The sequence below is a fragment of the Balaenoptera physalus genome, assembly GCF_965194825.1.
Source record: "Balaenoptera physalus genome assembly, chromosome: 3".
In the NCBI taxonomy this organism is placed as follows: domain Eukaryota; kingdom Metazoa; phylum Chordata; class Mammalia; order Artiodactyla; family Balaenopteridae; genus Balaenoptera; species Balaenoptera physalus.
In genome coordinates, this window is record NC_138890.1 from 89,929,188 (window position 1) to 89,957,044 (window position 27,857).

The 27,857-nt window shown below is 40.1% G+C and overlaps 2 protein-coding genes across 4 annotated transcripts in view; both read left to right on the forward strand.

The window, feature by feature from the left end:
• Positions 1-2,692: 2,692 nt before the first annotated feature.
• PRDM14 (PR/SET domain 14) lies at positions 2,693-4,022 on the forward strand (the record flags this gene model as incomplete). Its single annotated transcript, XM_082458284.1, is given in 5 exon segments — positions 2,693-3,085; positions 3,089-3,118; positions 3,122-3,541; positions 3,545-3,676; positions 3,680-4,022. Coding segments are annotated over 5 exon segments (1,224 nt in total), but the record flags the coding sequence as incomplete, so codon positions are not given.
• Positions 4,023-10,285: 6,263 nt separating this feature from the next.
• The window catches only part of EFNA5 (ephrin A5), a 277,419-nt gene continuing 259,847 nt past the window's right edge, over positions 10,286-27,857 (forward strand). The window contains exon 1 of one of the 3 annotated variants that reach the window (XM_082458272.1): positions 10,286-12,197. In XM_082458272.1, the coding sequence (XP_082314398.1) occupies positions 12,073-12,197 (125 nt within the window). In that variant the 5' untranslated portion in view covers positions 10,286-12,072. Of the gene's footprint in view, positions 12,198-12,263; positions 13,916-27,857 lie in introns of those variants that run through there. The other 2 variants (XM_082458270.1, XM_082458271.1) reach the window with 2 other exon arrangements.

Below are 27,857 nucleotides of genomic sequence, written 5' to 3' on the forward strand. Positions count from 1 at the left end.
TTCAGTTGCTGCAGAGAAAGAAAGTGAGATGAATGCTGACAAGACAACTTTGAGTCTGGATTAGACGCCACCCTAGGTGGCACAGATTAGAAACTCAGGCTAGTAAATAGACTTAGGGGGATTACATATAAGGAACTTGACAAAACTTTCTCCCATTTTAGAACTTTAAATTATAGGCAGAGAAGACTGGATATATAACATTTCACTTTATATCTCACTTCCTTGAAGCCCATCTATTCCACCTATGGAAAGAGGGCTGTACATCCCCAGTCCTGCCATGGCTGTCAGCCAAGAGCAGAGATGTTGTAATTTGAGGCTGACAGCAAGATGACCCTTACAGGGTCACTACAGTTTCTGTCTTGTGCCAGATCCTCCTGCTGAAAGATGGAGGTGTCATGACGTTAAATCAATGTAGCGAGTGATGTGGAGATTTGAGATGAAGCTAAACATAGCTTCCTTTGATTTTACCTTTGCATTTTTTCTGGCTGGACACCACTTTAGAAGAAGAATCACCTCTGGATAAATCATCTCTTCAGGCTTGCTATTCTAACCAAATGACATTATGCTAAGAGGATCAGAAGGGCCTGAATGTTAATTGTGTTCATTTAGGGTTCCATGTCAAGTTTTTATTGAAGAAAAAGACTCCCTATGAAATTTATGAAGTAGCAGAAACAAACACTCCTATGAGAAATATTCAGAAAACGATGTCACCAATTACAGATTTAGTTACTTATTTATTTTAAAGTTTCAGTTTTTTTTTTGAGTAAATAAATTTATTTATTTATTTTTGGCTGCTTTGGGTCTTCGTTGCTGCGTGCAGGCATTCTCTAGTTGTGGCGAGCAGGGGCTACTGTTCGTTGTGGTGCGCGGGCTTCTTATTGCCGTGGCTTCTCTTGTTGTGGAGCACGGGCTGTAGGCACGCAGCCTTCGTAGTTGTGGCTCGTGGGCTCAGTAGTTGTGGCTCATGGGCTCTAGAGCACAGGCTCAGTAGTTGTGGCACACGGGCTTAGTTGCTCCGTGGCATGTGGGATCTCCCCAGACCAGGGCTTGAACCCGTGTCCCCTGCATTGGCAGGCGGATTCTTAACCCCTGCGCCACCAGGGAAGTTCCCCAAGTACAGATTTAGCACCAAGTAACTCAGTAATGGAAATCAAAGTTATGAAAGAATAACATTAATTTGAGGTGAATAATATCCAAAATTTTACTTCCGATAATTTAAGAAATGGATGAATCTGTTGTCTATTGCTGTATAACAAATCACCCCAAAATTTAGTTGTTCAGAACAAGGACCATTTATTGAGGACAGGATTCTTTGGGTGGGCAGTTTAGGCTGGGCTCAGCTGTGAAGCTCTTCTAGTCTCAGCTGGAAATTTCTCATGTATCTGCTGGTCGCTGCCAGTCAGCTGGTCAGCTCTGCATCTGGGGATTGCCTGGGACAATGGGGGTGTATGAGCTACGTGTCTCTCATCAACCAGAAAGCTAGCTTCAGCTTGTCCATATGGCCATTGGGCAGGGTTCCTAGAGAAAGAGTGGAAACTTGAATGCCTCTTGAGGTGTGGTTCAGAATTAGCTCAACAGCCTTTCAGCCAAAGGATGTCCAAGGTCAGCTCAGATTCAAGGGGTGAAAAAATAGACTCTCTACTGATGCGAGGGGCTAACTGCAAAGTTAAACTGTACGGGAGAAAACATTTTGGCCATTTTGCTATCTATCACAGATTCTGCATCATTTTTATCCTATTTGAGTCACATATTGGTAGATAAAATGTATAATATTTGAACAATACTTTTGGAAGGGGAAATGTCTTTATTTTTAGCTTTGATAGCAGTTTCAAACTAGGACCTCCCTCACAGCAACCAGTTAGGATGAGATTTTATTAACAGAATATTTTTTACTTCATTCTTGTTTCTGTAACTATAAAGAAAATCCTCATGTTTTCAGTGGTTGTTAGTCTAGGTGTGTGTGACATAACCAATCACAGACAAAGCAGGACTTCTTAGTGGCAAGGAACACTACCTAGCTGCTGGCCTGGAAATCCTTTATAAAGAGTTCAGAATTGCCACTGGGAAAAGGGCATTTACTTGACAAATGGTGCTATTTCCATTTTTGTCTGCCCAATTTTATATTTCCTCTTATTAAAATGGCAAATTCAGGCCCCAGAATAAATTGAACCAATGAAATACATAACTGGAAGATACACACTTCACCACTTCACTCTGTAATATGTAGACATCTTATGAATGCAAGGACATTTCACGGAAAGGGAGTTTTAAAATTACTTTGTATGCATATAGAGAAAACAAAACTTTTTGATGTCTTGGCTCAAACTGAATAGGATCTCACTTAATAGCCCAGGTAGTACTTTAAGATGATTTATTATTATGCTAATATTGTAATGTAATATTTATTAAACATTGGAAGTGTGCAGAATACTAGCTAGTCCACATAAAAGATCCTGATGGATTTCAAGGAAAAGGGCTAAGAAAAGCACTTTCCTAATCCATAGGAAGGGAGGGTAATTCAGAATCTAGATGAACCAATAAATTCTGTTTAATTTAGTATACATCATATGCCCCCAAAAAGGTAGACTAATGGAAAATGGGAGTGATCATCTCTGATTAAAAGGTAATCATTTTAACGGCACATTTTCCTTGCAGACTTGAGTTTAAAGAGTCATTTCAGTAAAATATTTCTCACTTTAAGTTTTGGAGTGCGCAGCTGCTGTGCTCTCAAAGAGAGCGCTCTGAGGATGGCCCCAAACTCGTGAGCCAAGAGGGGAAGGCATCTCACCATTACCACCTTACCCAGGAAGACCTGCGCTTAGTTCTACATGGGGTCATCCCCAGCCCTCAGAACTCCGCCCGCCTGCACCACGCGATTTCAGGCCTCCTGGTCCCCACAGACAGCTCTGGGTCTGATTCTCTTCCTCAGACTCTGGATAACGACTCCCTTCAGCTACCAGAAGGTCTCTGCCTCGGGCAGACGAAATTCGGTGACGTGGCACGTCTTGGTGTGTTCTTCAGTAGCCCTGTCACAAACAAAGGAGTCAGGTTCGGGCCCTTTCAGGGTAAAGTGGTCAACACCAGCTAAGTCAGGATGTACGGGGGTAATTCCCTGATGTGAGACATCTTTGAAGATGGTCATTTGAGCCACTTTATTGATGGAAAAGGAGGTGCAGGGAATTGGATGTCCTATGTCAACTGGGCTCGTTTCCCCATGGAGCAGAACCTAGTTGCCGTACAATGTCAAGGGCAGATCTTTTATGAAAGCTGCAAGGAGCTCTACCAGAACCCAGAGCTCCTTGTGTGGTATGGAGATTGCTATGAGAAGTTTTTGGACATTCCCGTGAGCCTGCAGGTCATAAAGCAGGGGAACCAGGCATCAGGGCCCTCAGAAGAGTCTGCAGAAGGGTACAGGTGTGAAAGATGTGGAAAAGTATTTACCTACGAATATTATAGAGACAAGCATCTCAAGTACACCCCGTGTGTGGACAAGGGTGACAGGAAATTTCCCTGTTCTTTATGCAAACGATCCTTTGAGAAGTGAGAACGGCTCCGGATCCATATCCTTCACGTTCATGAGAAGCATCGGCCTCACAAGTGTTCTACGTGTGGGAAATGTTCCTCTCAATCTTCCAACCTAAACAAACACATGAGAGTCCACTCCGGAGACAGACTCTAGCACGGGGTGTATTGTACAAAGAAGTTCACTGCCTCTAGTATACTCCGCACACATATCAGGAAGCACCCCGGGGAGAAGCCCTTCAAATGCAAGTACTGTGCCAAATCTTTTGCGTCCCTTGCTGCCCACGACAGCCATGTCCGACGCTTACACAAGGAGGATGGCGGCCATTCCTGTTACATCTGTGGAAAATCCTTCCCGGATCAAGAAGCCTTCTACTCCCACATGAAGTTTCATGAAGACTGCTAGCCCTCAGAGAGTTTGCGGACAGTGCCTCTGTATTTCTGTCTTGATGTTTCTTGTTTGTAGGTGTATATTACAAACAAATGATAGTTAGATTGAGATGAGAAACAGAATAATGGAACGGACCAATTAGTAGAATTTACCAGATTTCTTGACTGTGGTTTTAACAGCTTTCACAGAAACATCTTTCACAATTTCTAACAAGAATGGAGTTTTCTTGAATTCACCTAGAAATAATGAAAGCTGGATGTTAATAGTGCTTAAAGGTCTGGAAACTCAACATCAACCCTGAAAGGGACTGTATTCAGGGAGTAGAGTCTTTGATTTCGCGATTAAAAAAAAAAGGAGTCTTTTTCTCTACTATTTGCCCCTGGCCCGCAATTGTAATATGTCTGTGGCCATCCCCTGTTATACTTCTTAACAGAATAAATTCTTTAAAAATCAAAAAAAAAAAAAAAAAGTTTTGGCCAATAATCCTCTGCATTATTATCTGATGTTCTAAAATCACAAGTTACAGTGGTTTCTATAGAGACCAGCTTTATAACTATTATTCCAAAATGAAATGCCTTTAAAAAATTATACCCTAACTGTAACTCTATGACATCACAATAAAATTTACAATGTTGGCATAAGGTATTTGGAAGTCTCAGACTAGAGTTATAAATCTGCAGTAAGAGGACAATTTTCCTAAAAAATAAATAATATACTTTGAAAGACCATCTCTACCATGGCCAAGAAAAATGGGAAAAAATTTGAGACAATTATTTAGACGACTACAAAAAAAAAAAAAAAAAAAATCCACACTCCACAATATCCCCTGAGACTTTTATGTAAAAAATATGCACATAATTTGAGGAAAGAGTTTCTTAGTTTGCCATAATTCTATTTTGCTTAGCCAGTTTAGATCTGGGGAGAAAAAGTAAAGCCCATGCTAAAAAGGGGCTTAGAAACAGCATTTCCTATTTCATGAAATCATGCTCACTGACTAAGGGTTATATCCTCTGCTCGTCTTTAAATAGAATTCTCACGGAAGTTGATGAAAATCTTGGGTGAACATTGATTGAAAAATAAGTTCTTTCTCTGTCTGTATATACGCTCATAAATATGCTACATGTGTATATATGTGTATGTACATAACGGCATCAATTAAATTTTTAAAAAAGATGTTCTAGCCTTGGGGGGGGTCTATAAATAAGTAAAAAAATACAAAAGCACACAAGCTTACATGCTTTTTGGATGATGGTAGATGTAGCTGGTGGGAGAAAAGTATCCTAATTATTAGTTTGTATATATTTGAGAAAAAAAGTACAGGTTAACTTTATTTCTGAAAAGGCTACAAATATTCTTTTTATTTAAATAAAGGTATGCTGTAGATATCTATGTTGCCATTGTAATAAAACATAAATACAAATTTTTATTTATAATTTATTTATTTATTTTGTAATGTGCATTCATGGTAATCTGTATTCCTTTAAGCAAGGAGTGTAATGTTATTTAATAATTCACAAAGACCATTTTAGGATAGTATACTTAGTTGATTGGTTAGATTTTTTAAATGCAGATAGATTTTATTTGGTGATTTTTATTTAAAAATTTGAAGAGGGAAAATACAGAGCAGTAAAAGTACATACATGTTCAAATAGTAAAAGACAAGACAAACATTTCTCATGGGAATAATATCACCTACCAATATCAGCTTTATGGTTGAATATTGGCCACATAGCTCTATGGTATATATACTGAAGTCTAGCTAATGAAAAGTGATGTGGAAATTGATTGAATCAACCAGTTCTTGTTTTCTTCTTTTGAAATTATATGTAAGCACATACACATTTGTAATACACAGAAACATAACACATATTTACATATGTGCCTAATTATTTGGTTTAGCTGTTTATCAAAATGACTGCTCAAAATTCTGTATGTTTAAAAAGTTTACTATGTAGGTCTTATTTAAACTATATTTTGAAATGAGCAAAACAATACATAGGCAATTCATAAGTAAGAACTTCTAAAAATGCCTCTTTAAGGATATTTCAGCAACTTGTAAAACTGCTTCTACTTATGCACAGACTTCAAGAGAAGGCATGCTGGGAAACAAACTCCAGGAAGTGCCAGAAAATTAAAGAGAGAATGAGGAAAAGTGGAAAATTCATGATGGAATTTGAAGGTCACAGCTGAAGGTAAAGACATAGTACTCTATTTAGTAGAGGTTTTTTTCCCTCCCTCTTTTAGGCTGCACGCAGGAGAGGCAACTAGATCAGAAATAGAAAAGGAGCATTTCCTAAGGTCTGTAAGGAAAGAAAAGCTAATGAAGAGTTATTCCTAAAGATTCTGAGAAAGCTGTTATAAAAGGGGGTAAAGAAGGGAGAAGCCTTCATTAAGTAACTTCAAATAGTCTGTGCACAGGATAGCTGGGTGACAGTTTGGTGATAGAACCTGGGTTCTTAGGCCTTTGGAATGAATTCTAAAGTTCTAGGAAGACAGATAGCAGGGTTAGCTTAAATACCATTATGTTAGTCACCTGTTAGAAAGCTTTTTTGTCTAATTATTATTTTTTAAATCTTTGCTCTTGGGTTTATTTCCTTTATTATTTCTTCTGGGTATAACTGCTATATTAAACAAGAGTTGCTTAGTCTGTGGACTCTGGGGTTTGATACACCAGCTTGTTTCGTTCATTTATCTGGACACTTGACTCAATAGATCTCCACTTCTATCTGGAGGCAGCTAATACAAAAAGGAAGTCCAGACTAGTCTAAAAAAAAGGAAGACTAATCCATATTTAAAAGTAAGCTTTGCCCTGCAACCACGTCTTGGAGATGGTATTCTGTTTTGTGCTATGTGAAAATTATTTTTATAGTATCAATTCATTTTAATAGAGAGGATCATGAAATTCAGTTCTTGGAAGTATCAACTTTCCTGCCTTGATGGTTAGCTGGGACATTTCTAAGTACAGAACTTACTTTTTTTTTTTTTTTTTCCCTGAAATATTGAACTCATTAAGGTAAAAAGAAATTACCTAGATCAGTGATTCTCTATTCTCTATGCTAATTAGAATTCCCTGGAGAGCTTTTAAAAATTACAGATCCAAAATCCCGGCCCCTAACCTAAAACAGGGAGTGGGGCCTTGGCATGTTCTTTTTTAAAAATCTCTCAAGGTGATTCTAACTTGTAGCCAAGGTTAGAACACCCACCTAGATAGTTCAAGGCCAAAAAATAATAAATAAACAAATAAATAGAAAGATAAATCCCTATCTGTATTTTAATTTGAAGCATTGCTTCAGTGTCATTTTTTCAGTGTCATTTGTTTTAAAACCACCAGTGCACTCGGTTACCGGTAGCTTTAAATCCAAATATATTTAGAATATAGCTAAGCCCTTTTACAGTCCATTTCCAACCAACTTTTCAGGTCTCAGCTCCCTACAACCCTGTTTCAATGTTGTTGAACTCAAAGTAATTGAACACTCCCTGCACCTTTATTCCTCCATGATTTAGCTTCTTGCTGTTTTCTCTCTGACATACTTGAACCTCCTTCTGAACTTGGCAAAACACTACTTATCCTTTAAATGGCCAACTTTAGAGTCATTGCCTCTGTGACACTGGGCTAATCATAATTATTTTCTGTAATGCTGATTTGTATAAATTCAAATCACTTCAATATTTTCCTGAGGAGACAAAGCCACATTATCTAATGATACTTATATTTAATACCTCTCTTCAAACTTTATCTAAGTATGTATCTGTCATATTGCTGCTTAGTTACTCCAATATCAATAATTACTTAGGTATATAATCCCAGAAGGAGGCATTTGATTTAAGTTTATGAATTATTTCTCACAGACATTTGAATTATGTTCTGAACAGTTGCAAATTCCAATGCGTTTTATTCCAACTCCCTGAATCATTTTAAGGAAAACCATCATGTATGAATTTTTTTTTTCTGCTTAAAATGAGACTATCCAGACTTTAAAACAAATTGGAAATATTTAAAATATCAGAACATCCATATTCTTTTGATATATTGATTTTTCACATTTGCTTACAGTATGTGTTTTAAATAGGAAATAAGTGGATATAATTTCTTTCTCTTTACTCCTTTTGGCTTTGATGCCACAGGAAGCCAGCTTGCTAACTCCCTGATACCTGATATTTCCCCGACTAAAAAGTCTCTCCGATGAGAATCAGCATTTTCTCCAAGATAGGAGTCGTGAATTCTCATCTTCCTAAAGATACATATGTCCCTTAAAAGGGTCCAGAATATTTCCTGCAAAACTGCCTCAGTCATAAGAGCACCTATTAGAGCTACTATCAGAAAGACTGAGGGAAGAAGTGCATCCTTCCCACCACAGAAAAAAAAAGTGCACCCTAAAATAGACCAAGAACTTGAACATCAGCAAAACTGGGGGGCACTGGGCGGGGGGAATCAGATAACGCTTTAAGTGAAAATTTGATTTAAAAAATTAAAGCTTATCCTTCAGTTCTCTAGCTGAAGTTTTCCGACTTCTCACTGCTGGAATTTTGTGAAATATACAGATGGTAGAAAAGAATTTGTATTAATATTCTGAATTTACGTTTCTTAATTTAGGAAGGTGGTTGGTTTGTTAGGGTGGTCTGTAGTGCAATCTATAATTACACAGATTGCAATTTATATCTACTCACAAAACAGAAGAGTTACTTTTCTAGGACAATTTCAGGTCTCTGCAGATAGGAAAAATGTCTGTAATTGAGAAACTACTCAACTTCTAGGCAAGAGCCCGTGACATCCAGATAATCCCATGCCGATGTGGACTGTTCCTTTCCTCTCAAATCGGTATTGTTCATGACCCCAGATTCTCCATCAAACTCAATGCCGGCTGAACTATAGGCAATAGCCCCGCTGGGTGCGGACTGCAGGCCAACCACTGGAGGGCGTCTGGACGCTTCCAAACAGCTCCGAAGCGCCTGGAAATCTAGAGCTCGAGGACTGGAAAGCGCAGGAGGAAGAACGTGATCTTTGATTTTATTGGGCTAATAAGTAAAGGGAAGAACAGGCAGGTTTGGGAGCAAAAGTACGCTGTTTTCTTTCTTGGGATTAGCCCTTCTCGCCGAGGCAGCAAATTCCCTAGAGAGTTAGAGAGAGTAATACCACTCAGGCCCCAGCCCGCGGAGCCCCACGAGAGCGAGTCTCGAGAGTTTGTAGCCCCGCAGTGCCGGGCGCCTGGCTAGCTTCCCGCGCGCTGGAGGACACCGGCACACGTCCCGAGGCGCGAGGACCGCCTCGCTGTCAGATGATCGCGCGACGGTGGCGGCCGAGGGCCCGAGGCACTGCAACCTGCTCTAGAAACCCGGGAACGCAAGGCCTTTTCCAATAATAAAGGAATTCCTTCCCTGACCTCCATTTCTTCCCCCACCGGGTTCGTTCAGAGCATTTATCCTTTGGGGAGTGGGCAGTGAACCAACTTCGGACTTGAAATAGAAAAGGTGTACGGTATTTCGGGTGGGCTACCCTGCCGCATTCATTTCCTCCCTGCCGAAGATTCGCACTGAATTGTAATCACTTTACCCTGTGATTTGCTCGATCTAAAAAAAAAAAAATGTGTTTTCAAAGCATCACTTTAAAGAAAAGTCTTGCTTGCTGCTCATGAACCTTTAAATCCCTGGTAGGAAGAGGGGAGTTGAAAGGCACATGAGAGATGCTCAGGTTTTCAGATAGCCCGGCGCCGGGCAATGCGCCTTGTGAAGAACAGGGCAGAGATTTCCAAGAACACGTAGTCACTGTCGTCGCCTGCCAGCCGGCTGCTGGAACTGCGTGTCACTTGAGGGGCCCCGGAGACAGATTTTGGCTCTCCGGCTACAGGGTGGGAACCGGTTCCTTTGTAACTGAAAGACCCTACTCTCAGCTAAAAAGATGTCAAATCATTCCTCAGGCCAGACGGAATTCAGCATCCAAAGGGTTACGCGCGGCTGCCGGGTTCGGGCGGAGGAGAGGGTGCCTCAGCACTCCCAGTAATTCAATTAGTCAGGTTTCTGGAAGGTGGGGCCCGGGAGGGGGGTTAGGAGGCGTGGGGAAGGGAGGAGATTAGGAAAACGCCTCTTTCTCGTGGAGCAGACCAATCCGGTTGGAGTAAAGAGAGAGGAAAAAAAACCCGATCTGTAAGCAAACAGCAGGCCTTTCCCTGACTGGCTGCTCCAGCCACCCCCCACCCCTTCCCAAGTAAACTGCGAGGAAAAAAAAAAAAAAAAAAAAAAAAAAAGCAGCCCACATGACCCGGGCCGCGGCTGCAGCAGCGCTGGCTAGGCTCGGGCTGGCGGCGCCTCCCCCTCTCGGTCCCGAGCTCACACCGGCGCTCGCGCCGCCCGCCGACCCCGCGCCCTGCGCTCCACGCCCACCCCGCCACCCGCGCCGCCCACGTCCACGTTCACGCGCGCGGCCTCGCGCTCCGGTACGGCGGCTGCTGCTGGGTTGCCGCTGCTGTCGGCTTTACACGCAGGTCATTAACGAGGGGGCGTGCCCGAGGAAATTTTTCCCATAAAGCATTTTTTCTCTCTCTCTTTTTTTTCTCTTTTGCAAAACTGACTTTTACCCCTTTCCACTTCTCGCCAGTCGTTTCAATCCCTCCCGGGCTGCTCGTGCTGCTGCTGCTGCTGCACTCAAGTTTATTTTCCCGCCTGGTAAAGGTTTTGGGATTCTGTCGGTGGTTTTCACCTCTTGTTGCTGCTGTGCCCAAGGAGGGAAAGAGGAGCAGCTGCGGGAGGATCGGGAAGGTTTTCTGATGTAGTCATCGGGGAGGTGCCACACGCTCTCGTGCGCGCTCTCTTTTTTTTTTCTCCTTTCGCATTTCAAACTGATTGATGCCTCTCTACAAGTTGCCGGGCTTGGGGTCGGACCAGTCGGAGTCGCAGGGACACTTCTGAGAGCTCACCCAGGGCTCTTGGCACCGCGTCTGGGGGCTCATTCTTGCTCCCGGAAGGCGATCGGAGACTGACATCAGCCCATCCAGGAGTTGGAGGGATTCATTTGAAAGTGATTGTTTCCCCTCCCGCTCTCCTGCTGAACAGTTGGATTGGCATCGTCCTGCAGGTTTCGGCATCCCAGCTCCGCCTGGCTGGCTGGTTCAGACCTCTGCTCTCCATTCACTCTGGTGCACCGACTCCCGGCCAAGAAAAGCACGCGCGAGAAATCCCCGAGACTCACGCAGCGGCCGGGGTGTCGCCTCCCGCCACCGTCGCAGTCCGACTCCGACAGGGGACCTGCCGGAAGACGCGAAAAGCCAAACTTTTCTTTGAGGTTTGCGGGGCAAGACCGCTCCTCGCCCGCTTAGCTGCCGCTTAACCAGTTCCAGAACGCCGGCGGGGCCGGGTTTCTGGCTCCAGATCTCCACCCTTCTCGGCGCACCGCCCCGAACCCGTAGCACCTACGAGACTCCTCCGAGATTTCCAGGGGTTACCGGGTTAAAGCACAGAGGAGGCGGGGGAAGGGGGTCCTCAGACTCCCAGGACCACAGGCGGGAAGCCCCCCCCCACCCAATCCACACGGAGCCCTCTTCCTGCAGTTTCCTACAGGCCGCCAAAGTAACTTGGAGCGAAGCGGGGCGCAGTGCGAGGGCCCTGGGCGGCGGCGGAGCCGTGCGCAGCCCGCGGCGCCGACGCTGAGCCGGGCCCGGCGGGCCAGTGTATGTCTCCCCGCGGCCGTGGCGCGCAACTCCCGGTGACTGTGCAGCGTGCGCCGCCGCCTGCCCCAACCCGCGCTGCCGCCGCCCGGCCCGGCGCGCACCTCCTTCTCCCGGGGTGACCGGCCTGCCGCCGCCGCCCGAGACACAGCTTGGCACCCCTTCCCCCGCCCTCGCCGCCGCCACCACACACACACACGCACGCTTCTCTCCATCTTGTGATTCCTTTTTTTCCTCCTGAGCCCTCCAGTGGGGGTGCGAGTTTGCCTTTATTCCCCCCACTCCTCCACCTTTTTTTCTCTCTCTCTCCTCCCCCTCCTCAGCTTGGTGTGCGCCTCTTCCTTTTCTCGCCCCTCTTCATTTTTATTTATTCATATTTATTTGGCTCCCGCTCTCCCGCTCTCCCGCTCTCTCTCGCCCCTTCTCCCTCCCTCCCTCCCTCCGGATCCCTGATCTCTCCCCGGAGTGGCGCGTCGGCGGCTCCGCCGCTGGCCAGGCGTGATGTTGCACGTGGAGATGTTGACGCTGCTGTTTCTTGTGCTCTGGATGTGTGTGTTCAGCCAGGACCCTGGCTCCAAGGCCGTCGCCGACCGCTACGCCGTCTACTGGAACAGCAGCAACCCCAGGTAAGGCAATGGGGGGCGGAGAGCCGGGGGTACCCGGGCCTCGGGGCCCTGCGGAAGGAGCGGCGGCGCCGGGGACCCGCGCGCATCGGCCGACAGCGGCGCGCACTCTCAGAGTCTGCGTCGCTCGGGCGCGGATGGCTTTCGAGGCGCCCGCGGGAAACGCTCACTTCGTGCCCCTCATTGTTGAGGTGCGGCATGGAGCCTGAGTGCCCCTGGGCGTCCCCGGGGCTGCCCAGACCCGCTGCTTCTGCGAAGCCCGGGGAGACTCGGAAAAGGCGGGATCCCGGGAGTCGAGACTTCGCTTCCCACCGGGGCAGGCTGGCCAGCATCCCGATCCAGGCGCGGCGCTTGGGCACGGGGAGCCCTGGGTGCAAGCCGCCAGGAGCTCCCTCTTGGAGCGTGGCTGCGCAGGGACTGCGGGGAGAACCCGCTGAACATCCCCAAAGTGTTTTTTTGTTTGTTTGTTTCTTAACATTTGTCCTTCCCTTTTCCCCGGTGCGCTCAGAAAGCGCACTGGCTGGGGGAGGTGTGGGGGGTTGGGAAGCGGAAGCTTTAGGTTTATATTTTCCTCTTTAACTGCGAGGAAATCATCCGGCCCCTAAGTCAGTCTGGTCCCGGCTCTCTTGGCAGTAGAGAGGCTTCTCCCACCTCCTCCACCTCCCGGTGGGCTCAAGGTGCCAGAAAGTTTGATCTAATGCCGGGTTACGTCATGCTTGCGGAGCTAGCTGCTGGAGTTGGCCGAACCGGGAGGTGGGAGCCCTTCGTCCGCAGCCTGGCAGTGTGCAGCCGGAGGAAAACGCGCGGTTAACACCTGGAAACGTTTTTCGGGCGCTTCCGAAGCCAGCCGAGTACGCGGAAACCTAGAGATGGGCGCCCGGGGCCGCCCTAGCGCTCCTGCTGGACCCTGGCTACCTGCCTGGGTTCCTTGTTCACGGACCCTGGAAGAGGGGTACGGGTGGGGTTGTCCAGAGTGCCGGGCGGACCCCTCCCGATCCAGAGCAGGTCCAAGCCCTACTTTCTCCCGGGCAGCAGTCGGCCCCGCTGGGCCCATATTGCTCTGCCTTTCTGGGACCGAGGCCAGCTTCCAGCTTCCAGCTGTGGGCTGGTCTCGGTGCCCGCCGAGGAGAAGGGAAATAGCATCGATTATACCTAAAATCCCAGGGTTTTCCCTGGGCTGGCGTGGAAGTTGGGAGAAGAAAGGGGGAGGCCAAGGGAAGAGTTTGTGGTTGCTGCGCGCCCAGCGCGCTTGGGGAGAGGGGGCTGGTGGGCGCCTCTAGTTTTTCCTACCTCCCGGTGGCCCTCTCCGCCGGCCTCCCGCCTTCCTTTGTTATGCTGGCATAGGAGGGATTCCCCCGCTTGAAGTAATGTTCTCTCAGCTGAAGATGGGCAGATTTCCCTACGAGCCGTACACCGGTTGCCGAACGGGGATAGAGTCCCCCCACCCTGCTACCCCAGGAAAGATAGTCACACCCAGGTAGCCCAAGTCCTGATTGCATCGCTTGGGCCAAGTGGAGACATCCTTCAAAGTTTGGTTTAAAAAGTCTCCTGGAGGTGGGTGGTGGGATGGGAAGCTATTTCTTCTTTGACATGCCACTTACCGCTATTAGGAAAAGAGAAAGAGAAGCCATCCTGCCAGAGGAGATGCCTTTTATTAAAGCTGACAAGACAAATAGAGCAAGCTTTCCAGTTGTGATGGCGTTAAAAGCAAGTCTCATTATGTTGGTTGGTTTTATTCCCCTTTGGGCTTTTTTAGACAGCATATTCGAAACAGAGGAATTTATATTTTAAACTTTAGTGCCTTATCAAATAAAACAAGAGTGAAATTGGTTAGTTGAATTTGGGACATTTTGCTCTTGCTTGTCTTTTGTTTCCCACTCCAAACTTCACAGTGTAATCTTTTTCTCTTGGTATTAATTTATTTGGGTACTTGGGTGTTCCAGTCACCCTGGGTTAAAACAGAAAGAATCAGCAACATCCCCACTCTTACCCCTCCTTCTTAATCTGTCAAACTAGTCTGAGTTAGTTTGAGGACATTTTATCTTAGGTTATCTCTGTTTTATGCTTTTGATACTGTTGTTTGGTTTGAGATTAGCACATTGATTTTTGTCACAGGTCATGTTTTTTAATAGATCTGCCCTGCCTGCGGAAAACTCTTCTGCTCAGGATGGCATGGTGTCTTTGAACCTGCCCAAAGTTAATCTGTAGAATTTTAAAATACCAAGAGTATTCTCAAGTCAGTATTTTAATTTGAAGTTTGTGGAAATACCTCTCTATTTGATCATTATCAATTTGATAATGTTCAAAAGAAAGAATCATGCAACCCCCCCCCAAAAAGAATTCAGCTCTAACTTTAGTATTTTTAGGGATTTGTGGGTGTGTTTATCTTCATATGTTATCACAGTAAAACTTACTTTAAAAAATAATATAATTTTAAAACTAGGTACTGGTAGGCAGATTTATCTTAGAAATGTGGAATAAGATGGTGCTTTTTTGATGAATGAAGAAAAGTCAGCTTGGATGTATTTAAAAGGAGCCAAATGCAAAATAAGTAATTTAGAAATACGTTTATCACAAAAGATAGTGAAAAAATATTTTAGAAAATTTGCAGGGGTCTACTAAATTTTAAGTTTTTAATGTTTTACATTTTCTTTTCATCTATGCTATCATTTTGTAAAGTAAGCTAACCATGCCTTTTGGTTTGACATAAATCCTATCTTTTAAGATTTTGCTAAATTAATAATATTATCAGAAGACTTCAATTTTGTGGAAAAAAGTAGAAAACTTTAATTGCAACTTAAATAGACTTTAAAGATTTTACTCTTAGAAGAAGAGTTCAGCGGACACATTAAGCTGGTAATAAATGGATATTGTGGCAAAATGAAGTAAATATATTTTAGCTTATACTACTGTACTTCATTTGAAATTATGTTTAGATAAAATTAAAATTAAGTATTACATCTTGATCACAGGATTTAAATATCTTATTTTGTAACTTGTGTAGTCATAGGAGTTTATCAGCTGCATTGAGTTTCATTACTGACTGCTTTGGTAACAGAAGCGTCCATAGATCTAAGTTCACAGAGGAAAAAAATGTAAAACTTATTTGCTGTCAGATAGTTTTGCTGTTAGAATCTGTCTTCCCAAGCATTCACTTCTGGGAAATAGATGTTTAATTTTTAAATGCTGATAACTTTTTAATTGCCAGTATTTATTGGGCAGTGGACCACACTGATTTTATGTATTGACTTGCTACAAATCTCTAAAATAGCAACTGAGACCTAAGAGTCTGAATAAAAATATATGATAACATTTTTGTAAATGCATCTTTCATATTTTAAACATTTGAAAAGTTGTATGAGTTTCACCTAAATCGTGAGAGTAATAGAAAGATCCTTTTAATTTTATGCTCTATTCTGAACCGGCCTGTTACTAAGTAAGTTTGAGTAATGAAGATCCAAGTCAAGGAGAATATAACTATTGATAGAGTGTTTGTGTCTAATTTCTTTAATAATTGAAAAAGCTTTTAAGTAACTTTTAAAAGGACTTTCAATAATAAAACTTCCTTTACATTCTCCCTTAGTAGCTATGCTTATAAAGGTAGAGGTGACTCATTAAGAGTATGCCGCTTAATTTGAAACATGCTATAAACAGTTTGGTGCTTCCAAAGAGAATATTCTTTCAAATGCTGTGTATGTTGAAAAGTTCTTGGATTCATTTGACCACTTGCCAAAATGATGCTGGGATAATTAAACATGTCTCCTACTGGTTGGCATTAATAGATGGAATAGTAAAATAAAACAGTGGCAAATATAACTAGCATACTTTAAGAGTACCGATTTTCTTCATTTAGTACTTTGCTTCTGTTAAGGTTTGAGAATCACCAATTTAAAATGTTATTATTCTCTTATGGGAAAAGATATCCCTGTAATTCATCTGGGATTTTTAAAATTTCAGCCTAACCATATGTTTTCTTTGGACTTGTAAATTAAACATTTCATGTTAGAGTAGCAGGTAATTGACACCATTTAGTTTTGCAAACATGTAATCTTGAGTTGTGAAAGTGATGTGAATTCTAGGTCAACACTCCCAAATCTTTCAGGCAGTATAGGTGATATGTATGTGACTAAGTAGAGAGAAGTAGTAACGTTTTTCCCTGATCATATAGCCCTTGCATATTTTTTCTCTTTTAAAATTCACTTGTTTCATTAAAAAAAATCTGAGCTGCCAGTGTTATATATATATACCAGTATACCAGTACTGTGCCTTTTCCACTGACAAATGAAATCAGTTTGGTCTAAATCTAAGAATTTGTTTTGAGGAAAGATGGAAAGTTGATCTTGGTTTTGAATGAGTTGTATCACCAACCCTGATAACTTTATTTTTGAAATTTTAAGTGTTGTAAATAATACCTCATATATTAGAAACAAAAGTTCTTCAAGTAAAAGACATTGCTTAGAATCTTTTAACTTTATTAACTCTGAACCTCAGTGTAATGTATCATTTTATTAGATGTAATGGGATAATTTTGTTATTTTGATATTTATATCAGAATTTTATAAACATCTGCTTTAAAAATAAAGCAGTGTGATGCAAATTTATATCCACTGTAGGAGACCTGAAGTGTTTTTACCCTTATCCATTTGTAGGAGACCTGAAGTGAATTTTCCCCCTCTTACCCTTTGTTTAATCTAGAAATTTGTAGAAGAAAAGTGTGCTTCTTATTTTTGGCTGGTTTTCCATAGAAGTTTGAAAGCAAAATAAGCCATTGAGATGTTATGTTCCAGTGATTTTATACATTATGTTATGTATTCGTAATAAGCCATCAGAATAGTCAATTGTCTTTTTCTTAGGTGACTGGAACATCAGTGCTGTTTGAGGCACGCTTGGCTGTACAGTGTGAGACCAAGGTCAATATACTCTTCATGATTAAAAGAATCAGAGAGAGCCTTCAGTAGTTCATTACTCCCTGTTCGTTGATTTTAGTGGTATTAACTAAGCCATTGGCTCACTGAATGAATATCTTGTTGCCATATGTGTTCTGGCTGATAATCAATAGCTCTAGAGGCTTCCACCTTTGAAGACTGAGGATCAGATTTGGAGGGAGCATTTAGTTATTTGGGGGCAAATTAACCTTGTGAATTTCTTGCCATTTAATCTTGTAAGGTGCCTCTGAGGAGGCGTTTCATTGCATTCTGTCCACTGGCCTGATTTCCTGTTGGATGGGACAGATAAAGATGAGCGCCTCCTCTTCTCCCCTGTTGCTATGAGCCAAGCAAGCTACCAGCTTCATGCTGGGCCAAGAAAATTAATGAATACAATTAGTCCTTCAGGAGTCCTGGCCTTTGCAAACTTAGAAGTATATGCCAAAAGAATGTACCTTTGAGGAAGAGAAAACATTGAAATAGAAAATGAACAAAACGTAAGAATATGTTAAGAACAGAATTTTATGTGAGGGTAACATTTGGTTTATTGTTTAGTTTTTTTTTTTTCTTTGTCCAATATATATCATTTGATTAATAGTTTTTTAAAAAAGATGCCCCTCAGCCCTCTTCATTTTTGGTGTTGGTTTTGAATAACTTCCAGCAGTAATGAGAATTTAAAAAGCTATGATATTTTATCTTAGATAATGAACCACTCTATGTTAACTGATGCCATATAGTCAATTTTCTTTTCAGAAACAGTATACAAACTGTTAAAACAGCAGCCCTGATTAGAATGTCTGTGTTGAAAAGGAAGCTTGTATGTCTCTAAGCACAGTGAGGAAGGTCTGGCCACTTACCCAGGATGCTCAGTCAGGACTAGTCTTCCAAGCCGAGAAAAAATTGCCTCTCATCATTTGTGACGGATAATACCTTCATATTCAGGTATAAAACCTCAAAGAGGAGTGTAAGAAATGAGATATTAATATTCACTTGTAGTAATTTGTCTTATGATGGTAGTCTTAGACAGCTAAACATCAATAAATTATTGTCTCTTTTAAGGGCCTGATTTATATTATTAGATTTATATTTTAGTCTGCTTCTCAACCTATATACCCTGAGCTGTTTTGTGGAAAAGTTTCTTGTGATTAATTTGAACTTCCAGTGTTTCTGAATGGTATATTACTCACTACCAGGAGATCTGTTTCCTCTGGAATTTGCCTGCATTCATGTTTTCAAAATTGTCAGTTATAAACAAGGCAGCATAATGACATAGAAGAACTTAGTTTAAAAGTAAAAAGTAATAATGCAGTTTTTTTCTGTATTACAACTATTATGCCTAGTTTTGAGCATAAGCAAAAAATTTTCCTTCTATTTTACTGTTCTTGATAATCTGTACTCCTTATTGTACTCTGAAGGGTTTATTGTGAACTACTGAAGTCTCTACACTGTTTTCTAATCTGAAATCTGTGTAGATGGAAACTCTTTATTTTTAGGCTTTTGAATATAGTATTCAAACAGTGAGCCATAGATTTCAATAAAACCATTATTTTAAAACCGTGAAAACTTCTCCTTGAGTTAGCTAGTTGCTGGGAGACGGTAGTGTACTACAGTGATGGTTAGCTCAGCTTTCATTCAGGTAGAATTCTATCATTTTCAATAAGGAAAAATAAACCTTTGTCGTCTTGAGAAACATCCTTCATGCAATTGACAGTTGACAGGTTGAAGAAAATGTTACTGTCAGGTCTTATTTTCCCCTCAAGTGAGAAATAAAAATAGTTTTGAGTGATTTTTTAAAAAAAAATCTATTTAAAACATTTCAAAATGGAGGAAAATGTTTTTAGTTTTTATGTATATGTCACAGAGTTAATCTGCCATTTGCTTCAGGGAAGGTCATCAAAGTGCAATTCCAGGAGAGGTTGTCTAACAGCTAAGTTCCTAGGGTATTACCTTTGAAAAGCCAAATACAGTTGATTTGTTTGTAACAGGATGTCTATCACTGGGCATTTTATAATGGAGTTCTGTAAGAGTTATAAGATATCAATATTATTCCTGTTAACTGCTTATCAAGTGACCTGATTTTTGGGACTGATGATCATGATTCTGATACGAAGGATAATTGGGAATTTTGGTTTTGTGATATCTCTATGTATATGCATTGGACAATCACCTTATTAGCACACAAAGATCAAACCTTTAAAAAAAATTGCTTTGCTATTAATAATTTTCAGTAACTGCACAGAGTAATCCGTAAATTTCCATGTGGAAGTGCATGAATATATACTTGGAGATTAGAAAAAAATACCAAAGTTCTTGTTTCTTGATTTAGAAAAGCTAGTTTTTTGGCTTTCAGTTAAATCAGCGTTTCTTTTCTTTCCCCTAGAAGCAGCCATCTTGTTTTAAGACCGATTTTACTTCTTTCATGAAAATGGTCCGGAAATGAATATGGACGATAGAAAAGGACTAAACCACTTTGGGATCATTTTGGCAGGGCTCTACATTTAAAGCTCTATCTTAAGTTATTTGTGAGCTCACTAGAATGCTATCTTCTTGTATTTAGTTGACAAAAAAAAGGGTATTTTAACTTAGTAATGATATATTTTAAACCTAAGCATATTATATTTTCATGTTAAATATTGGGCTGTACCATGTTTACAAATGTAATTTTCTCTTGAAGCTTATAATTTATTGTTAATTTCTCAGTGATATATTAGTGGCCCCTATTATCACCCCCCCAAACCCTGACTTCCTTTTTCTTACTGTACTAAGCAGTCCTTTTTGTTTGTTGGTTGATATTTTTTTTTTCCAAATTGCACAGCGTTAGCAGGAATCTTTCTGTAGTAAGTGGTACTGATAAAAATATAGTTACCTCCAAAAATGAAGCATTTGGGGTGCTTTAAGAAGCGTTTTATGAAGCCAGAGCCTTTTTGGTCCCTGGAATATAGGCTCTCACAATCTCATTACTAAACCATTCTTGTGGGTTCTTATAGAAAATTATTTTGGAAGTAAATTCATATTTGTTTTTAAAAATTATGAGAGTATACTAATTGAGACTGTTATATTTTCCACCATGTTTTGTATTTCTGGATACATTTGGAGGAACATGTGGTCTAGTAAACTTTACCAAAAATTTATACTACACTTCTTGCCACTGCATCTGTTTGATGATGTCTGGGAACATTAGTCTCATGTACTGAAGTAAAAACAGAACGTCTTAAGACTAATTTCAAAGTAACCTGACTCAGTCAGTCTGATTAAACTGGGTACAAATTGAATACTACTTATGTCACAGATTGCTTCAGTTCATTAGAAGTAGAATTTTTGATGGTTGCAAGTACAATGTAAAGGAGATAAATAAAATACATGTTTTAAGATCGGATATACGTCTCATGGACTTCTCATTAAAGTCCAAGTATGAGTGAGTTGACAGTTTTTGTACCAAAACGCTTTCCTTTGCTATCCATCATCTGTTTTTCTTTGACTGATGGAGAAGACTAAAATAACCAAGGGTTCAAAATGACCTTTTTGTTTTAAATAAACTAACAAATACTTTTGTTTTTTCTTCCCGCTTCTAAGGTGTCAGAATGTCCATTCTAGTTTTATTAGTGATTTATTTATGTATGTAGAAACTATAATTCACAATTAGCTCTTGCCTCTTACTATGAAAATATTATAAAAGTAAATGGAAGTATTTTCTCCTATTAAAAATGCAGTTTTGTGGCTTGATGCAGTCATGGCTTATTTTGGTTGGATAATTGTAGTGCTAATTGTTATCTAGATTTTGATGGTGGTGGGCATGATACTTGATGTTTTCTGGTACTTAGGTGCCGGCAGGATATACGGCTTTGTCACATTTGCCTAACTTTAATAATATATAGGGGACTTAACCTTTTCGTTAAGTTATTTTTAATGGTATTTAATCGTATGGAGTCAAATGGGATTAGGGAGAAAAGGAAAAATAATTCTAAATATGGGGAAATTATCTTTTGTGTTTAACAATTAGGTTAAACAAAGTGGGAGCAAATGAGCCTAGTTCCCTTCTATTGTTTCAGGGCAAGAAAATACAGACAGATGTCGGAATGTGGAAGCTGTGACCTCTGACCCACACAGCATGGCCACTGCTGTGGCACACAAGTGTCCTGAGCCACCATCGTAGCAGCACTTTTTGAAGTGACTGACACTTGAGATGGAGAACCTGAAACTGATTCTGTAGCTATTTGTAGCTCTCCGAAATCTCAGTCTTTTTAGCTGCAATTTTAAGTTCCTCACCTTACCTTTTATGAAAAACGTTTCTTTGTTTGGCTCAGACAGTGCTTTTGTGACTTCTAGAAGGGGTCTCTATCCCTGTAGTCACTATCAATCTTTTCCTCCCAATAGATTTATTCATCGGGTTGGGATAATGGAGGAAACTCAGATGTATGGCTCTGCTGCACCAAGTATTTATCTGCTTTATTTAGCTAATATGTACTTTTTTAAAGACAAATGAAAGCAGTGGTTTTGTTGAAGGCCCTTTCTTTTAGTCTCTGCTCTGCAATCTCGCCAATAACCCCTGGGTTCAGACAGACCATTAATGTTTTAGATACTGTGGCATTCAGTATTTTCTTCATATATTTGTTTACTGTTACTGCTGCAATAAACTTCTATGCCTATTTCTGTAGTTTTCTGGCAGGGGCTCCATTTATTAAAATTTAGTGACCCAGCACTAAGAAGGGTACAGTTCAAAGAGTGGTGCTCCTGACAGGGTTTTGTGTCAAACAAGAGAAAATAATAGGGAAATGAAAGCTGCCAAAATGTGTCTCCCAATTACTAATTAATCAGGCGAGAAAGGACCTCAGTGACAGATCTGGTGTCTGCCATGACAGCAACCTGGGGGATGCCTTATTTTAAATACTGTATAAAACAAATTGAAGTAAGCCTCAGGGACTATAGCACCCAGATATTTGATATCACAAGTGTTCATTTTTTTAAGTCTGTATAAAGCAAGGCAGAAACCAAAATTGAAACTGAATCTTTGTATTCTTCACTGATAGTATCAAAACATAAAGCTATTCTTTATGTATTTTGCTTATTAATAAGCAATGCCTTTATCCTTATTAATATTTTAGTACAGATATAATAGTATTCTTGGTTTTAGTATTGATGTAGCATTGTATACATACTTTATCCTTGATAGAGACTTGGGAAAAAATTAAAAATTTTTTCTATCATATGCCTGTCATCAATATTTTAAGCATTACTGTAATTGAAGAACAAAATTCTCCCCTCCCCTGGAAATATATGTTTTTGCTCTCCCAGAGGTTCCAGTCTTTTCTGGCAATGTTCCCACTAGGGTTGCAGAACCCATAATTAAATGCCTGTTATTAGTTTATTTTTTTCCATAGCATTTACAACCTAAAAAGAAAAGGGTCTTGTATGGAACTATAGCTGTCAGGGGAACAATGAAAACTTATTACACACTCTGCTATCACTATTGTCGACTATACTCTTGGGAAAACGACAACATGACAGAGTGTGTGTGTGTGTGTGTGTGTGTGTGTGTGTGTGTATGGTGGGGTGTGTATATGTATACAGGATATTCCATATGATTATATACATATGGGGTCAGACATATCTGATGGCTTAACTTAAAACTCTGGGTTCCCTGAAGCAAAAAAAAAAAATGTATAAAGGACAATTGAATTCAGTTAATTAAATAGAAAAAAAGCAATTCTTTATTGGGGAAAGTATTCCTGATTTAGTATCCGTCCTTTAAAATATGGCCTAAGAGAGTCAGCAATAATCATGACTCTGAACCTCTCATTATTTTGAGTATCATTTTGGAATGGTCCTGTTACCAGTACATCTATGCTATTAATGTATTTGATTATTTACTGTATAATTATCTCTTTCACAAATTATTTCTTTGCTTTGCTTTAGAGTTCTGTGTTGGTATCTGGTTATTTGAGGACTGATTACTTAGTTTGTTTATTATGTATATCTCTCTGTCACTGTATTTCTCTTTTGATGGCTTTGGCCATTTCACTGTTCAGTAGGTGGATTTGAGAAAGAAAATAAAACAAAAATGATGTTTCTGAAACTTATAGCAGCTTTCGTATGACATTTGGTAAGAAAAGACTTTGAGGCTATTGAATAACTTGAGGTTTGGAATCAGTTTTGGATTTTAATCATCCATACCATTCCTGTTCTCTGGTACCACGTAGAATCAGGACTTGGCCCTATATAATGGTTTCCCTTACTACTTCGATTTCTTGGGTGAATTCTCCTTACTGTATTTAAAACCAGAGCCAAATGGGCGAATTCAGAAATTATATGTTGATTTAAACTTAGTTTTCTAAAGTTTTCACATTAAAACAACATTATAGATAAATATCTAACAGTAGTAATATATTCCTATATTGAATATCTAAAGGTTGCAATTGATAAAATATTGAGTGATACCTGCAGACTCTGAGAGGCACACAGTGGATTCGGAGATGCATAAGACAGCATCTGTACCCTTAAGGAACTTGCAGTTTTGTGTACGTTTAAGAACTGTATACACATAATCACAGTGCAAAGTAGAAGATACTCTAAGAAATGTTCACATATGGATTTATTCAGCAAATATTTATCGAGTGTCCACCGTGGGCCAGGTATTGTTCTTAGTACTGGAGATATTGCAGGAAACAATATATAAACAACATCCCTGCCGTCATGAAGCAGTCAATTTGCGATTTCTAGATCACTGCTTTTCACACTCTAATGTGCACACAAGTCCTCTGAGGATCTTGTTGAAATACAGATTTTAATTCAGTAGATCTGGGGTGGGGTCTGACAATCTGCATTTCTAGCGAGCTCCCAGGTGGTATTGCTGCTGCCAGCCCATGAACCACAGTTGGAGCAGCCAGGTTCTAGATGGATCAGTGGGGAGAGAGATTACTTCTGGTTTCTTATCAAGGGCTCTTGGTTGTATTTGCCCTGAACTTTCTGTATAGTTCTACAGTTTCTCAAGTGGCTTAGTATTTGCGTGAGTGCAAGTTATTTGTCTTAAGACCTGGTAGTCTTCATTTCTTGCGACTTTACCCCAAATCTCAGACAAATAAAATAGATTTTTACATTGAGGTTTATACGTCATTAAAATACACCACTAACAAAAGTAACAGGCCAGGGATTTTGATGTAAGTCTTGCTCTTTATAGACAAATCTACTGGAGTGAAAATATTGCCTTGGTCCAAAAAGTTTAAGGAGGATCCTGTCATAAATGTCTCAATATATTTGCAAACCCTCCCCAGAGATATTTTCTATGGCAAGGCCAGAATTACACCTCAGAAACAGATTTTTAACACTTTCCAATTGAAATCCATATGGTTAAATGAACCTCAAATGTTCATCTTACATTCAGCACAGAAGATGACTAACAATTTTTCTGCTTCCACTGGCAGGGTTTCTTGTGGGTGACTTTAGGAGCCTACACTTCCTTGGAGACTTGGGAGGAAAACAGCTGTCTGCTCTAAAATTCCATGATTCTCGTGTCCTTAGTAATCTTTGTTTCTATAGAGTCTCGGTAATATAAAGTCTATAAATACGCTTCTGTTTTTTTCACAGCATATATGTCATCTGCTTTTGCAAAACAATTGTGTGATGCTTGTATTCACAAGTAAAGGGTGGAACTAGTTAAATTCAGATTACTCTGCCTGCTTACTTGTTGTTCCTCACTCTTTGTGTATAAATGCAATATTCCCACTCTCCTAAGTGAACTTGAAAGTCTTTGAAAGCATAAGTAGACTTACTTAACCGATATACCTCTATGGAGCAATTATTAAAAGGAAGATGAAACTGTTTGCCTGTAGACCAGCTATATTTGTATGAAAATAAACCCAGAGAAGGGAAGGATGGTGAGCACTCAATTCAAATATCCTTTTGTTCTTAATAACGATTTTACCAATACTTTTTTATAGTTAATTATCAAACAGAAGCAAATCTTTTCATTTTCAAATCCTTGGCAAAATGGATTTAATTGAAATATTGTCTAACTTTTATAAGAACTATGAATATTATTAAGAATAGTAAATCAAGACATGTCTGTTTTGCTTGGTTTTTGTAGGTTTATGTTTATTCTCCTTCCTTTTTTTTTTTTAAATTTATTTATCTTATTTATTTATTTTTGGCTGCGTTGGGTCTTCGCTGTTGTGCGGACTTTCTCTAGTTGCAACGAGCGGGGTCTACTCTTCGTTGCGGTGCGCAGGCTTCTCATTGTGTTGGCTTCTCGTTGCGGAACACAGGCTCTGGTGCGCGGGCTTCAGTAGTTGTGGCACACAGGCTCAGTAGTTGTGGCTCGCGGACTCTAGAGCACAGGCTCAGTAGTTGTAGTGCACGGGCTTAGTTGCTCCGCGGCATGTGGGATCTTCCTGGACCAGGGCTCGAACCCGTGTCCCCTGCATTGGCAGGCGGATTCTTAACCACTGCACCACTATGTTTATTTTCATTATGGTGTAAATAAGCATCTGAGACAGTGATTTTGAGGTGACACCCACTTAGAGTTTCCGTTTTATGATTCTCATAGATAAAAAAATTCGAGAATCTTCTGTGACTATGTGTGAACTTAAGTGGTTCCTAAAAAAGAAGTATGCTTAGAAGATTATTAAATTTATAAATAGGATATCTTTATTGATTAAAATGAAGTCATTTGCATATCTCTAAGGAATGGCTTTATTCAAAATGGAGTTAATATACCTAAGATTTGTGGTCATTTCCATGTTTAGATAAAGCAGAAGATACTCAATAGTTCTAATTATTGTTTTGCCCCTCCATTTTTTAAAAGGGAAAATAAATACATTGAACACTTTTTATTTAACTCGAGGCTATTAACAGTGATATGTCCTCATTCATTGAACAGTTTTTATTTAGCTCAAGGCTATTAACAGTGATTTGTCCTCAGATTAATAGGTTGTAACCAAGTTCTTTGATATACTGATATTTCTACATTTACAGATTGTTTTGACTGCATAAAATAAAGGCATTGAATTTATATACTTTTTTTTTGTTTTGAGTTTTTATAATAGCAGCTGTTTTGGATAAAACTTTGAATGGGTTTGGGTGTCGTCTAGGCAAGGCTCAGAGAGTAAGATATTAAAAATCCTATGTCAGATTTGATTTTTAAATTGTCTTTGTTAACATTTTTTTGTTACATTTCAGATCTAGTTAAATTTCAGCTCTAATTGAGTCTAACTGTGCCATTACATTTGTAATGATTAATTTTGAACCTGTTTCTTCACCCTAACAGATAAATGGGTGTAATCAAAATGTCTCCTTCAGATCTGTGAAAATTTGAAGGAAAGTACATCTGTAGCAGGATTTTTAAAAAGGTTATAAAAATTAGAGTAGCGATTGAGGGGGTCACCTCACTTTGCACTGATGCATCTTACTGTATAATTCTATATATTCTTGTAAGTTGCGTAGAAATACAGTCTTACAAATAAAATTTTATTTTCAAAACATCGTGGAAGAGTTGACTTTTTAAAAAAGATCAAGTTGTCTTATTTCGTAATATATGTTGTCCCTGATAGATATGATTTATGCATTTATATAGAATTTTCTTTTAAAGGAATTCACATTTCAGGCTTTATCTTGTGATTTCTACATGAGTAATAATGTGTGAAGAGTGACACTTGAGAGGCAAGTCAGCTAGGACCTTCTTCCAGAAAGGAAATTTGGATCTCCTCGTGAAGTTGTTGCCCTCTCAGTTTGTCTCCAATATATTGTTTCCTCTTTGACTTCTAAAACCCTGATATTCTGCTTTGGACTTCACAGGTGTAATGAGATATCTCCATCTCAAAGGAGAAATTAATGAATACCGACACCCTTTTGGAGAATGCTTGTATTTCCAATGAGGAGCTTGTTGAAACAAATCAATTCCTGTCTGGGGCTGTTCCTTACAGGCAGCCCAGCTGTCCCTGGGACCCTTGGATTCTTCTGAATCCTACTGCCAGAAAAACAGGGTTTAGCCTCTTGACGCCTCTGTGCTTAAAAAACTCCTGTTATTGACTGCTTTTAAACTTAGTACATATTAATTATACACACATTGATGTTAGGAGCATAAATAGATCGTAACAGCGTCTAGCTAAGAAAAGAGACAGAATTTGTCAAGGAACACATATTTTAATGCACTGAAACCTAAGTTTCTTTTAACACATTACTGTCAAAGGAACACTTTCCTGTAGAATTGTCTGGTGGTTACTCAAAGCAGGTTTTACTTCATAATGTGTATAGCTATTCAGGAGAATAGCAAGTGTGCCTGTTACTTGTTTAAAAATTGCAATTGTATACTTACATAATTATTTTATAACATTTTACTCCTGAAGATATAAACCTCACTTAAGGCAAAAAAAATGTAATTCATAAAGGAAATTGTCAATGATCCTTATGTGCTGTACCCAGAAATTTAGTGACAACTGAGGGCAGCACTTGGCCAGTAGCAATAAAATATTGAAGTTAGTATCAGCAATACCAAAATTATTTGAAAGAGAACTGGTAACTCTCTATAACTGATTTCCCTTAAAAGTTCAGTGTTTTAATATTTGGAATTGCTATGCTCACCGGAATATCAGACTGACCTTTTTTACATTTGTATCATTTCATACAAAAGAAGGCTTCTTTTGTCCTGCTAAATTGGAAGTTAAGATTTGTCAAGGGAATGAGCTTGCTATGAGTTTATTTCAAGCTTTAAACTTTGTAATTTTATGTTACTTGGATTCAGTATGAT